Here is a 14,196-nt window from a genome sequence, read left to right as displayed (position 1 = left end):
TCTTTTACACAAATGTCCACTTACTCTGTCTCCTGTTATGTATCTAAAAACTCCTGGGTGTCCCCTGAGTGGGGACACTGGTTGCCAAGCACGCTGCCCACACTCGAAGGGGATCAACCCAGAAAATCATACGAGCCCTTTTTATTTCAAGAGATACTAGAAACGCGCAAGTGCTGACGGTGCTGAGAATGCCAGCTGCCCCTCACCCTCACAGTCAACTCAACTTCTTACTTCATGAATCGATGGGGCACAGCATCTCGGTGCTGCCTTAATTTGCATGTCTCTTACTATGTATAAGGGTGGCCATCGTTTCATGCTGAAATGCCATTTCTATTTGTTGTCCAGGATCAAGATGGCCAAATTCTTTCCAAGTAAGAGGAGGAGGGGCCAGGGAGAGAGTGCCTACCGTGTGTACTCAGATCCCACCACCCGGGCGTACTCGGCCCCCACACCCAGGAGGTCACAGGCTGACACCAGGTCCTTCTCAAGTGTGTGCAGTTGCTGAAAAGAAGAAAGAACAATGACCCTCATTTCCAAACCACTTGCTTTACAGTACCTGGCCTTATGGCTGGCGAGTTAAACTGAACCTCCCTACATCAACAAAATTCCCTCAGTGTCAGTTTTCAGCTAAACTAAGCATATTATCTCATCAACAGTGTTTGGGTACAGAACTCCACTTCGTTTATAGTGTACATCATCTAAGCTTAATGGTGCATACAGCCAGCAGTTAACACTCACAGGTGCAGACCCCTCCAAGGCTGTGCGAGTATGTTTGAATGCTTCCCAGGTCACCTTCAGGGGGTGGTCACTAGGGGAGCAGCCAGAGGAGCCTCAAACAAGGAGGGACTCTTTCAGGGGTAAGTACCTATGGGAGTTTCAAACCCAGGAGCCTTGACAGGCTGAAAGGCAGGGACACCTGTGGAGCCTTGGTTGAGATCTTGGGATCCGTGCTCACAGCACAAACCAATACTGTGACCTGAGGCAGGTGACTCACCGCCTGGCCTGCTTCCTCCTCTGCCAGCAAGCACAAAAGCACATGGAGGATAAAAGGAGGACAGTGCACGTGCAGGGCAGAAAAAAGCCTGGAAAGAAGGCAGGGGCCCAGGCTAGGTGAGCTCTTCTCAGCAGGGGACCCTCTGAGCCAAATCCTCCTGGCATTAATGCTCCCCCAGGGAGCAGGGGACACTTGCAGCCCAGCACCCACTGTGTGTTCAGGCAGGTGATGGAGCTTTATCATGGAGGGTGGGCGAGAGGTGGCCTGGTGGGTAGGCTGTGTCAGGGTCAGGAGAGGATAGAGGATGGCCAGTGCTGGGGAGGTGTGGGCAGACCCCAGGATGAAGAGGCACTCCTCATGAAGGAGTCTACCCAGCACCCGGCCCCCACTGTAGCCAGGAAAGCCCAGCCTAGAGAGCCCCTCACCACCTGAGCATCTCAGAGTGCAGGGACCAGGCACCACCTACATCTGAGGAGCTTAAGGGAGGCTGAGGGCAGAGGGGCTGTGTGGAGACCAGGGTGAGGCTATACCCCAGCAGGCCCCAAAAGTGGGCTCTAGGAGAAAAGGCTTGACTCCAGCATTTCTTGCCCAATAGGCAGTCCCTTGGAATCTCTGCACAGCTCTCAGAAAACAGAGTGGATCTCTGGCAAGAAATGCTCCCTAAATTTTGATGAATGCAGGCCAAAGGGAGCAACAGGAGGGAGGGGAACATGAAGACTAGGCCCCAAGTCAGCTCCAGGGGAAGGATACTCCCACCAATCACCCCAGGTGCTGCTGAGTGAGAGGCCCACCCTGGGAGTACCGCCTCCTGGCGACAGTCTGGAGGGGACTTGTGAGCGGGTCAAAGAAACGTTCCTGTGTCCCCATCCGCTCAGTACAGCAGCCTGAGGAAGACCCGTGTGTCCCAGAGTCTGCTTATTTGTACTTGAGGCAGCTGTGCCCCAAGGTCACGGCCCCCAACAGGCACCCACGCATCTCAGCCAGGCCCGCAGTACTCACAGCAAGCTGGAAGAGCAGGCGGCAGTGCCAGTACGGGGTCTGCTGTGAGATCTGGATTGCTTTCCGCAGCAGTGGCTTTGCTGCATCAACGGAATTCTGAAAGGAAACAGTGAAGTTTGGGGAGGAAAAAACAAGCTGGATTCCTTATGCAGCAGCTGCGGAGCCAGGCGGCCATTCCTGTTCACACTTACCAAAGGATTTGTGGGTTGCCAATGTGCTTGATTAAAGAAGAAAAGATATTTTATTAGACTCACTGGCTGGGAATTTTTTGTATCGACCTTAAAATAACTCCCCACTCAACTAAACAGAAACTAGCTTTAGTTCAAAATCCTGAACAGTCAAATTGATAACAATCGCTGTCTTTCCTGTTCTGCAACCAGAGAGAGGGGTCAGGGGCGTGAAAAGGGGTCACTGCTCAAAGCTGGGAAATGCAGTTTTCAGCTACACCTGACATCAGGAACCAGCTTAAGGTAAACTATATAAACTTGTTCAGGAACTAATCATCTTTAGCCTAGGAATCATCTTTAGCCTAAGCCTAAACTATATAAATTTGTTCAGGAACTAATCATCTTTAGCCTAGGAACAAGGCTGTTTTCCAACAGTCCTCGGTAGAAAAAGATTCTGCTAGCCTTTGTTAGCAAGTGATCACCCATGGCTGCCCCATGCCAGGCGTGGGAGATAAGAAAATTACGAGAAGTCTTAAAAGCCGGAAGGGAATCCACTCCTGAGAGTCCCAGTTTGCCACTGTGCTTTGCTACAGGGAGAGGGAGTTTGCTTTCAGAAACCTTCATATGTTCTTACCTCTTGACAGTATAATTCAGACAAAAGACTTGCTGCTTCAAATTTAACATCTTCAAACTGCGGGATCTAATGACGTCCAGTTAAGGAAGTAGAGACACTGCAAAATGGTCAGTTTAAAAGGGCCACAGGGCTTCCCTGGTGGTGCAGTGGTTGGGAGTCCGCCTGCCGATGCAGGGTACACAGGTTTGTGCCCCGGTCCGGGAGGATCCCACGTGCCGCGGAGCGGCTGCGCCCGTAAGCCATGGCCGCTGAGCCTGCGCGTCCGGAGCCTGGGCTCCGCAATGTGAGAGGCCACAGTACCGCAAAAAAAAAAAAAAAAAGGGCCACAGCTCAGCGTTCTTACACTGCAGAGGCTGGCCGGACGGGCATATCCCCACCCACTCTAAAACCCCTAGTTCACATATTCCCCCAGTAATCCCTGAGCTTGCTGCTGGCTGGGTGTGGAGCTAGAGGCTGGGGCATGAAGAGGAGCACAGCACCCAGGGAGAAGCTACTGGTCTGAAGGGATTGCTCCAGGTAATCTGTGGGGCAAAGCCCAAACCCAAGGTGTGCATTATAGGTAGGATTCAAATTTATAACACATTTTTTTTTTATTTAGAAAGAGTTTTCCTTAAAGGGAACAGTACCAAGAAAAGGATACTTGCTGTGATATCAACCACTGAAAGAGAAAGAAAAAAGCATTAATTCTCAACCATACGCTTTGCACCTGCTTAACTGGCTCCACTTTGGGGTTTACACAGGTTGCCTTGTCACCAGAGGCTGCAGGTGTTCGGTTAAGTGGGAAGATGGACTGCTCAGCCTAAGAGGGTGGGCTTGCTTTTCCTCTAATCCAGCAACCAGGGCGTGTCTGGGGGAAAGGGAACATGAACTTGCTCCCCCACTCACGGGCTTCCCATCCTGCCAGGCTCTGGAGTCAGAATTGGAGCCCTCTCCCACTACAGCAGCAACGCTTCACAAGGGGAAGGAGCACAGAGGGGCCACCACATGACACTCACTGTAGTACGCCAAGAGCAAATCATGACGTGAGGAATTAATTACAATTAGAGAGTAGGTCTGTGGGTGTCAGTCCTTCCTGGAGAAGTGACATTTAAAAGATGTTTGGAAATGAGCAAAGTTAGCCTCAGAGGGGAGGGAAGAGTACTCCAGGAAGGACTGGTGTGGGCAGCACCTAGCCAGGGGTAGCAGGGATGATTCTGAGTTCTGAGCTCACCATCCCTCTCTGCTAGTACACAGGCTGGGACATGGTTCAGATAATGACATGCTCCCACTTGGCCATAACTGTGCCCTGGAGTTTCACATTCCAACAGGAGGCGGTGAGGTCCCAGGACAGTCCGCCACACCACCACACTGACCACAGTCTGTCAGACTATCAAGGACTCAAGCATACACCTGACGCTGTTCCTGCTGACCCACTCGTCCTGCAAACATTCTCAGAGCCTCAGCAGTTGCTGGAAGGCAGATCCAGAGCCCAGAAGAAGACTCTTACTTGCCATGCTCTGTGGGAGAACAGTGTGTGTGGTATGTGTGTGTGGTGTGTGTGTGTGTGCACGCACGCGCATGTGGAGGGAGGTGGTGGGGGTTGGGGTGTCTGGGGCTGGGCCTTGAAGGATGAGAATGTAACTATGGGTGTTACCAGGCAAAGAAGGAAGGGGAGGTGCTCCAGGCAAAGAGCAGAGGGCCAGGGAGGTGAGGCTGGAAGGCCCATTTGGTCTCTGTGCCACTCATGTGACTGTGGGTAAGAATGCCCTGATGTCACCCCTGGAGCCTGACCCAGTCAGACGCATAAAACAAAAGCACCCAATCAGATCCAAGTTTTAAAAGCATCTTATATGCAGCAAAGGACGCAGAGGGAGGAGGAGAAAGAGGAAAGAGGCTGAAGGCCCATGGGTCTGCTGGCCGCCAGGGAGAAAGGCCAGTGACGCCAGCGGGACAGCCTTGGAGCTCGAGATGTCTCTGGGGCTGAGTGGTGGCCACGGAAGTCACCAAAGAGGCTCGGCAAGACTTGGAGCTGGTCTGGAGACCAGCTGCCTCAGAGACACAGGTGGGCCAGGAGGGGGAGCTATGGGAGTAGAGGAGAGGGACAGAACAGAGAGAGAGAGGAAACATGGAGAGCCACCAGGCTCCTGTGTCTGTCACACACACATACAAGTGCACGTGCACATAGACCCCAGGCAAAAGGCACTCCGCAGCCAGCCCGGGTATCCCCTCCCAAGGCTCCCCTGCAACAGCGTCAGGAGGAGCTCAGGGTCCCAAGAGGGACACGGCCAGTGCCTGCTGCCAGGAGTGTGGCCCCAAGTGAGGCTCCTTGGCTGAATACCACCTACATGGACAGTGGGGACAGGCCTAGCTCCAGCCTCGTGTGACGTCATGAAGCTGGTAAACACATAAGTAGGGGCTTGCTTTCTACAGAAGCCACTCCTCCTCACTGGGAAGGGCAGTCGAGCTAGAGACACTCCTGAAGGCCACCAACTGGGAGGAGGGACAAGATACCGTGTAGGAAACTCTGTGACTAAAAAGCTGGGTTAGGGACATGCTAAGACCTGGTCCCACCTCAAGACTCTGTAGTTCCATGACTTAATCTCCACATGCAAGACATATCTCAGGCAAGGCCTCCATACTCAAGGGGAGCCCTTTAGAGAGTACAGGATGGATAAAGACACACATGAGAAGCATTTGCCTTCCACTCGGAGCGCCGTGTGGCTTGCTCTCAACAACCCAGCCTGGTAGCCAAGGCGGAGTGGGCTCAGTAAATCCACCACCTACAGCTGAGTTTCCAAGTCAAGCTTGGCCATGCCTCAGGACCTGGCGTAAAGCTGACTACATCTGTGTGTCACTGTTCCCCAACAGAGGTGAAGAGGGCAACAAGAGGTGAAACTCCTCCAGTGGGGCGAAGAAGCCTTCCTTATGAGTCTGTGGCCCAGGGATGCTCTCCCCACTGCACAAGGCATACTCCAAATTCACGAGAGGACAGTCCACAGAAGTATGTCCATGGTGGGCAGACTGTGAGGGGACACAGCCATTTGCCTACTGCCTGGGGAGGGCCCCACTATGCTGACTTCTCCAGCGCCTTGGCCTGTGCTGCTGGGCCCAGGCCCACATGGGCCCATCAAATGTCTCTGCATTTGGGGATTTTATGTGGTTAACATCTATTCAGTAGACATTTGGGCTGGACCCCACTAACACCTTTTTTCTATAAGTCAGATGTGTCTGTTAATGATCAGTTTCTGTCTCTGACAGTTCTGTTTTCTGACCTGAGGGCTGGAGAAAGAGCATCACATCCCCCTGGGGCCTTTAGTGACCACGGGAAGAGCTGGAAAGTAATGTGTAAAGTTTGAAGACTCAAACCTTCTGGAAGGCCTTGTCTGTCAGTGTGAGAGGCTGTCAGGAGCGCTGCTCTAGGGGCCAGAGGACAAAGTTTGAGGTGTGGACCCACATGGGAGTTAGCAACACTCCAACTCCTGGAGGAGCTGGATCCTAGTGGTCCTTAGCATCCATTTCCCAGAGCCATGATCTGCCACCATTCTCTCATGCATGCACTGTGGGCCACCAGCCCCCAACACCCCCCCCAACACACACACAAATTGGGGATGTTGGATAAAGCCCCATAATGTGCCTCATCATGATTCTGTGTCCCCAGTGCCTAGAAGGGGCTGACACATGGGAGGCTCTCAGGAAACATTTGTTGCACGAATGATGACTTTATCTATCATCACAAGGAAATGAGGGCTTCCTCATGCACAAATGGCCACAGAACTGAGGCTTTTGCCTTTTTTTTTTTTTTTTTTTTGGCTGCATTGGGTCTTCGTTGCTGCGCGAGGGCTTTCTCTAGTTGCAGCAAGTGGGGGCCTACTCTTCGTTGTGGTGTGTGGGCTTCTCATTGTCGTGGTTTCTCTTGTTGCAGAGCACGGACTCTAGGCGCTTGGGCTTCAGCAGTTGCAGCATGTGGGCTCAGTAGTTGTGGCGCACGGGCTTAGTTGCTCTGTGGCATGTGCGATCTTCCCAGACCAGGGATAGAACCCGTGTCCCCTGCATTGGCAGGAGGATTCTCAACCACTGCGCCACCAGGGAAGCCCAGGCTTACGCCTTTTAAACACAAAATTCTAATTCCTAAGTGGCATCAGACATCTCCTTGTCTTTAAACGTCACTGTTTCTTGCTCAGGCATCAGTGTCAGTGACACCTGAGCCGTCCCCAAGATGACCCATTTCTGAAGCTGTAGGACTAGCTCCATGTCACGGAGAGCCAGTCACTTCCCCAGGATTGTCAGTCAGAAGCCAATCAAATCACTTTGCTTTTGTACCTTTTTTAACTTGCAACATAAATTCATAATCAGAAATCTAGATATTAGAAAATACGTCCATCTCACAAATTACCCAAGGTTGCTACCTCAACCTATGTTTTACTTTGTAACATTAAAATATAGTTTTTACGTCTTCTTCCTGTCATGCGAAAGCAGCCAAAGTGAGAGTCCTGTCACTACCAGGAAGCCTGCAGGTGTGAGGCAGAGATGTGAATGACCCTACCAGAAGCCTCTGGGGTCACCTTGGGGTTCTCAGGAAAAGCAAGGGTCACCACAGGGCTAGCATACACCCTGAGGGGTGGAAGGGCTGGGATCAGCACGCTTCTCATTCCTAGGGCATTCAGTTCAGGGCTGAGTGTTTCAAGGCTTCTTGTACCTCATAACCAAGGTAAGTTTTTCTTAAAAATCAGGTTTTTTTAAGTCACCAAAATGTGTAAAAATAGTTATCAACTGAAACTCCTCTGGGATGGAAGCACAGCATTTAGCAGCCAGCCTTGCCTCTCTCTGCCATGTGACCAACGGCTACAAGCATCCCGGTCAGTACTGCCATCGGCAAGTCGGAAGTGGTCTCTACCTTGTGGGTTTGGTGAGGATCCAAAGAGACAGTGCTCCAAGAACCATGAACGCAGAGCCTGGCATGTGGAAAGCACCAAGAATACTATAATAATTCCCAGGCAGGAACCGGAAGAAGTACGGGTTGCAGGGGAGACAGGGGGCAAGTTGGTAGCATCATGAAGTAAAGGTTCCTAAACACATTTCACTTCCTAAAGTCAGGGGAGACTCAGAGAATGAGTGAAGAAAATGGAAATGCGAACAGGAGGAAGCACAGATACTCTTCCATGAAAATGCTTAACAGCAAGTTCTGCAAATGCAGCTTCTGTACCAGGTTCTGCTCCCAGCTGATGTGGCATGGAATTTACCAGGACACAGCCATGATCCTAAAGGATGAAAGATATGCTCCATCTGTGCCTGATGATGAAAGGCCCAGAATTGAGCCCTTTTAGGCCTTAAAATAAGAAAGGGAAGCTTTTAATCACTTGCTGGGAAGGTAGCCATAGACTCTTGGGCTAAACCTGGAAGCACAATTAAGGAGTATCTGACTGGCAGTTTGGAGCTGCTTTCTAAGTCAGACGAACAACCACTAAAAAGTAGCCCCATTGCAAACACACAGAGAAAGCAAACATGGCATCAACACAGATGCTGCAGTCACTAAAGACCACTGTCCAAAGAATGACTGCCTGGATTATAGCAAATAACGAACAATCCATTCCAGAGAAGTAGCATTTATTCCTCTGTGGCTTTCAAATCAGCAAAATCTAAGGATGATGATGCACTTTCCAGATAAATTAAGAAAGTTAAGGGGGAAATAAATACACATCTAAGTACAGATATAAAGATTCTCAGTTCCACAGTGGAAGCACAAATGACTGAAATGGAACTGTTTGAAAAACAGTAAAATATAAGAGAAGACTGAAAATTTACACAGGAATAGTATGTAGCAAGAGGAAAGACAACAGGCAAAACTGAAATGAAAAAGAACACAATCTGACAAAACCTGTAGAAATAGCTTCACAAAGTATCTAGCCAAGAGATTTTGATGTAAAGTGACATTCCTTATAATCATGAATGATTTAGTCAGAGTCCCAAAGGAGTCAAGAATTCTGTTGAGGGGACTTCCCTGGTGGTGCAGTGATTAAGAATCTGCCTGCCAATGCAAGGGACACGGGTTCGAGTCTTGGTCCGGGAAGATCCCACATGCCATGGAGCAACTAAGCCCATGCGCCACAACTACTGAGCCTGCGCTCTAGAGCCCGTGAGCCACAACTACTGAGCCCACGTGCCTAGAGCCTGTGCTCCACAAGACAAGCCACCGCAGTGAGAAGCCCTCGCACCGCAACAAAGAGTAGCCCCTGCTTGCCGCAACGAGAGAAAGCCCGTGCGTAGCAATGAAGACCTGACACAATAAAAAATAAATAAATTAAAAAAAAAAAAGAATTCTGTAGATACATCCCCATCCCTGCCAAAACCATAAGCAAAAAGAGAAGGCTCTCTGGTGAAGTGTCTTGTCATGCACTGTAATAGTTACAGGACCTGCTGAACAGATCCAGGGAATGAGGCAGCCAGCAGGTACTCCGAAGGCCTGCAGAGGCAGGTATGACTGAGAGACCAATGGCTGCAACTTGGATAAAGCTGCTGAGGAAAGGGAGAAATACCCTCCGTCCCTCTGATGGGAACCCTTAACAAATGAACTGATGAACCAGATGGGTGAGTATATTACACATTCCTTCTGGAAAGCTTACAAATACAGTTGAGGAAACAGAAATAATAATCTACCCTTATATATATAAAAAAGTGATTACAAACGAGGTTAAAGTCTCTCATAGGGAAAGCAAAAGATGATGAAAATAATAGTTAAGGAAGATGAATGTAATACTAAGTTCAGAGGTCAATTAAAAGTTTTATCTATAGCACTTATATGATTCTTTACCTAGTAAAGAATGAAAGGAAAGGAAAGAATAAAAGTTGACAGCTCCGTGATTTGGAAAAAATGCACAGCTAATAAAGAATGAAGTTTAAAAAAAGCATGCTTGCATTGCAACACAAAAGGAGATCAGAAACAACCAAAGAAGGAAAACATTACAAAGAATGGCACTTTAACTGAAATCTGGACAAACTTTCACGTGGGGATGCACCTGACAGAAAGAAAGGTATTTCCAGGTGTAACGACAGTGCGACCTAGGAGGGTACCCTGTGGCTCTATGGAAGACCCCACAAGATTTAGGGTTCTGTAAAATCGAGGTAAAACTCTCCACGATGATAAGGATTTAAATTATGGGTCCAAAGCCAAGCAGCTACAAGGAAGCAATCTGAGGCATGGCTGCTTCTCCTTGACGGCACTGAGTGGGCAAAATATGATAAGGACAATATACACAGTGACTGGACTTCCCCGGTGGCGAAGTGGTTAAGAATCCACCTGCCAATGCAGGGGACACAGGTTCGAGCCCTGGTCCGGGAAGATCCCACATGCCACAGAGCAACTAAGCCCGTAGGCCACAACTACTGAGCCTGTGAGCCACAACTACTGAAGCCTGCATACCAAGAGCTCGTGCTCCGCAACAAGAGAAGCCACTGTAATGAGAAGCCCATGCACTGCAACAAAGAGGAGCCCCCGTTCACAACAACTAGAGAAAGCCTGCATACAGCAATGAAAACCCAACGCAGCCAAAGATAATTAAATAAGTTTATAAAAATATATATACATATATATATACAGTAACTATGAACGACTGCTAGAAACAGGCTGAATGGAAAGGAAAAAGTAAAACTATCACTGTTTGCACATGACATGATACCATATACAGAAAATCCTAGAGTTGTCACCAAAAAATATAATTTATAAATGAATTCAATAAAGTTGCAGGATACAGAATTAATATACAGAAATCTGTTGTGTTTCCATACACTAATAATGAACTATCAGAAAAAAAATTAAGAAAACAATCCCATTTACAACTGTATCAAAAAGAGTATGGGCTTCCCTGGTGGCGCAGTGGTTGAGAGTCTGCCTGCCGATGCAGAGGACACGGGTTCGTGACCCAGTCCAGGAGGATCCCACATGCCGCGGAGCGTCTGGGCCCGTGGGCCATGGCCGCTGGGCCTGTGCGTCCGGAGCCTGTGCCACAGCGGTGAGAGGCCCGTGTACAGCAAAAACAAAAAAAAAACAAAAACAAAAACAAACAAACAAAAAGAGTAAAGTAGCTAAGAATAAATCTAACCAAGGAAGTAAAAGTCTTATACTCTGAAAACTCTAAGACATCAATGAAAGAAAATGAAGACTACAGAAACGAATGGAAGCTATACTGTGCTCATGGATTGGGAGAATTAATATTGTTAAAATGACCATATTACACAAGGCAATCTGCAGATCCAATGCAATCCCTCTCAAAATACCAATAGTATTTTTCACAGAACTAGAACAAATAATTCTAAAAATTTTATGAAAACACAAAGGACTGTGAGTAGCCAAAGCAATCTTGAGAAAAAAGAACAAAGCTGGAGGTATCATGTTTCCTGATTTCAAACTATGCTACAAACCTACAGCAATAAAAACAGTATGGTAATGGCACAAAAACAGACACATAGATCAATGGAGAATAGACAGCCCAGAAATAAACCCATACTTATACAGCCAATTAATCTAGGACAAAAGAGGCAAGAATACATAATAGGGAAAAGACAGCCTCTTCAATAAATGGTGGTTGGGGCACTTCCCTGGTGGTCCAGTGGTTAAGAATCAGCCTTCCAATGCAGGGTACGTGGGTTCGATCCCTGGCCGCGGAACTAAGATCCCACATGTTGTGGGGCAACTGAGCCCACGCACCACAGCTAGAGAGAAGCCTGAGCACCACAACTAGAGAGAAGCCCACGCACTGCAATGAAAGATCCCGCGTGCTGCAACGAAGACCCAACTAAACCATAAATAAATAAATATTTTTAAAAAATGGTGCTGGGAAAACTGGACAGCCACATGCAAAAGAATCAAACTGGATTACTTTCTCACTCTATATAAAAAAATAAACTTAAAATGGATGAAAGACTTAAAGACCTGAAACCATAAAGCTCCTAGAAGAAAACATGAGCAGTGTACTCTTTGATATCAACCTTAGCAATATTTTTCTGGATCTGTTTCCTCAGGCAAGGGAAACAAAAGCAAAAATAAACAAATGGGGGCTTCCCTGGTGCCGCAGTGGTTAAGAATCCGCCTGCCAATGCAGGGGACACAGGTTCAAGCCCTGGTCCGGGAAGATACCACATGCCGCGGATCAACTAAGCCCGTGTGCCACAACTACTGAGCCTGCACTCTAGAGCCTGCGAGCCACAACTACTGAAGCCCGCGCACCTAGAGCCTGTGCTCCACAACAAGAGAAGCAACTGCAATGAGAAGCCCGCGCACCGCAATGAAGAGTAGCCCCCGCTTGCCGCAACTAGAGAAAGCCCACGCAGCATCGAAGACCCAATGCAACCAAAATTAAATAAATAAATAAATTTAAAAAATAAATAAACAAATGGGACTACACCCAGCTAAAAAGCTTTTGCACAGGAAGGAAACTATTAACAAACAAAAAGGCAGAATGGAGAGAATGGGAGAAGATACAATTGTCCCTCAGTATCCTCAGGGGATTGGTTCCAGGAGCCCTTGAGGATGCCAAAATCCACAAATGCTCAAGCGCTTATATATTTTTATTTTTTAACTGAAGTATAGTTCATTTACACTGCTGTGTTAGTTTCTGGTTTACATCAAAGTGATTAAGTTACATATATTCATACATATACTTTCTCATATTCTTTTTCATTATGGCTTATTACAAGATACTGAATATAATTTCCTGTGCTATACCTTGTTGTTTATCTGTTTCATATATAGTACTTTGTACCTGATAATCCCAAACTCCTAATTTATCCTTCCCCTACCTCTTTTCCCCCTGGTAACTATCAGATTGTCTTCTATGTCTGTGAGTCTGTTTTCTGTTTGAAATAAGTTCATTTGTATCATATTTTAAATTCCACATATAAGTGATCTCATATGCTATTTGTCTTTCTCTGTCTGACTTACTTCACTTAGTATGATAACCTCTAGGTCCATCCATGTTGCTGCAAATGGCATTATTTCATTCTTTTTTATGGATAAGTAGTAGTCTACTATGTATACATATACCACATTTCTTTATCCATTCATCCATTGATGGACATTTAAGTTGCTTCCATGTTGTGGCTATTATAAACAGTGCTGCTATGAACATTTCAGCGCATGTAGCTTTTTGAATGAGTTTTCATCTTTTCCCGATATATGTCCAGGAGTGGGATTGCTGGATCATATGACAACTCCACTTTTTTCTGTTGTTTAATATATACATTGCTGCCGGTATCTTTTGTTTTTTCTTTTTAGATTTAAAAAACAATTTTATTTATTTTATTTTATTTTTGGCTGCACTGGGTCTCCGTTGCTGCCCATGGGCTTTCTCTAGGTGCAGCAGGTGGGGGCTACTCTTCGTTGCAGTGTGCAGGCTTCTCATTGCGGTGTCTTCTCTTGTTGCACAGCATGGGCTCCAGGCACACAGGCTTCAGTAGTTGTGGCGCATGGGATCAACAGTTGTGTCTCGCGGTCTCTAGAGCACAGGCTCAGCAGTTGTGGCGCACTGGCTTAGTTGCTCCGAGGCATGTGGGATCCTCCCGGACCAGGACTCCAACCCGTGTCCCCTGCATTGGTGGGTGAATTCTTAACCACTGCATCACCAGGGAAGCCCAACAACTCTATTTTAAGGAACCTCCATACTGTTCCCCATAGTGGCTGTACCAATTTACATTCCCACCAACAGTGCAGGAGGGTTTCCTTTCCTTTACACACGCTCTAGCATTTATTATTTGTAGACTTTTTGATGATGGCCATTCTCACCGGTGTGAGGTGATACCTCAATGTAGTTCTGATTTGCATTTCTCTAATAACTAGCAATGCTGAGCATCTTTTCATGCACTTATTGGCTATCTTCTTTGGAGAAACGTCTATTTAAGTTAAAGTCCCTTTTTTAAAAAAAATAATTTTATTTATTTCATTTATTTTATTTTTGGCTGTGTTGGGTCTTCCTTGCTGCACATGAGCTTTCTCTAGTCGTGGCGAGCGGGGGCTACTCTTCGTTGTGGTGCATGGACTCTAGGCACGTGGGCTTCACTAGTTGTGGCTTGCGGGCTCAGTAGTTGTGGCGCACGGGCTTAGCTGCTCCGTGGCATGTGGGATCTTCCCGGACCAGGGCTCGAACCCATGTCCCCTGCATTGGCAGGCGGATTCTTAACCACTGTGCCACCAGGGAAGCCCTGAAAAGGGGGCCCTTGTGCACTGTTGGACTGTAAATTGGTGCAGCCACTATGGAAAACAGTATGGAGGTTCCTCAAAAAATTAAAAATAGAACTACCATAAGGCTTCCCTGGTGGTGCAGTGGTTAAGAATCCGCCTGCTAATGCAGGGGACACGGGTTCGAGTCCTGGTCCGGAAGATCCCACATGCTGTGGAGCAACTAAGCCCGTGTGCGACCACTACTGAGCCTGTG

The 14,196-nt window shown here is 47.7% G+C and overlaps 1 protein-coding gene across 3 annotated transcripts in view; it reads right to left on the bottom strand.

The window, feature by feature from the left end:
- Positions 1 to 14,196, bottom strand: part of MAU2 (MAU2 sister chromatid cohesion factor) — a 34,473-nt gene that overhangs the window by 16,886 nt on the left and 3,391 nt on the right. For all 3 annotated transcript variants that reach the window (XM_079915444.1, XM_079915445.1, XM_079915443.1), the window contains exons 2-5: positions 3,435 to 3,452; positions 2,795 to 2,860; positions 1,994 to 2,089; positions 407 to 501 (exon numbers count right to left, since the gene is read on the bottom strand). In XM_079915444.1, the coding sequence (XP_079771570.1) occupies positions 407 to 501; positions 1,994 to 2,089; positions 2,795 to 2,860; positions 3,435 to 3,452 (275 nt within the window). The remainder of the gene's footprint in view (positions 1 to 406; positions 502 to 1,993; positions 2,090 to 2,794; positions 2,861 to 3,434; positions 3,453 to 14,196) is intronic.

This window comes from Stenella coeruleoalba (genome assembly GCF_951394435.1).
Source record: "Stenella coeruleoalba genome assembly, chromosome: 3".
Lineage (NCBI taxonomy): Eukaryota > Metazoa > Chordata > Mammalia > Artiodactyla > Delphinidae > Stenella > Stenella coeruleoalba.
Note: the sequence above shows the minus strand (reverse complement) of the source record. Positions and strands in the feature narration are given on the sequence as shown.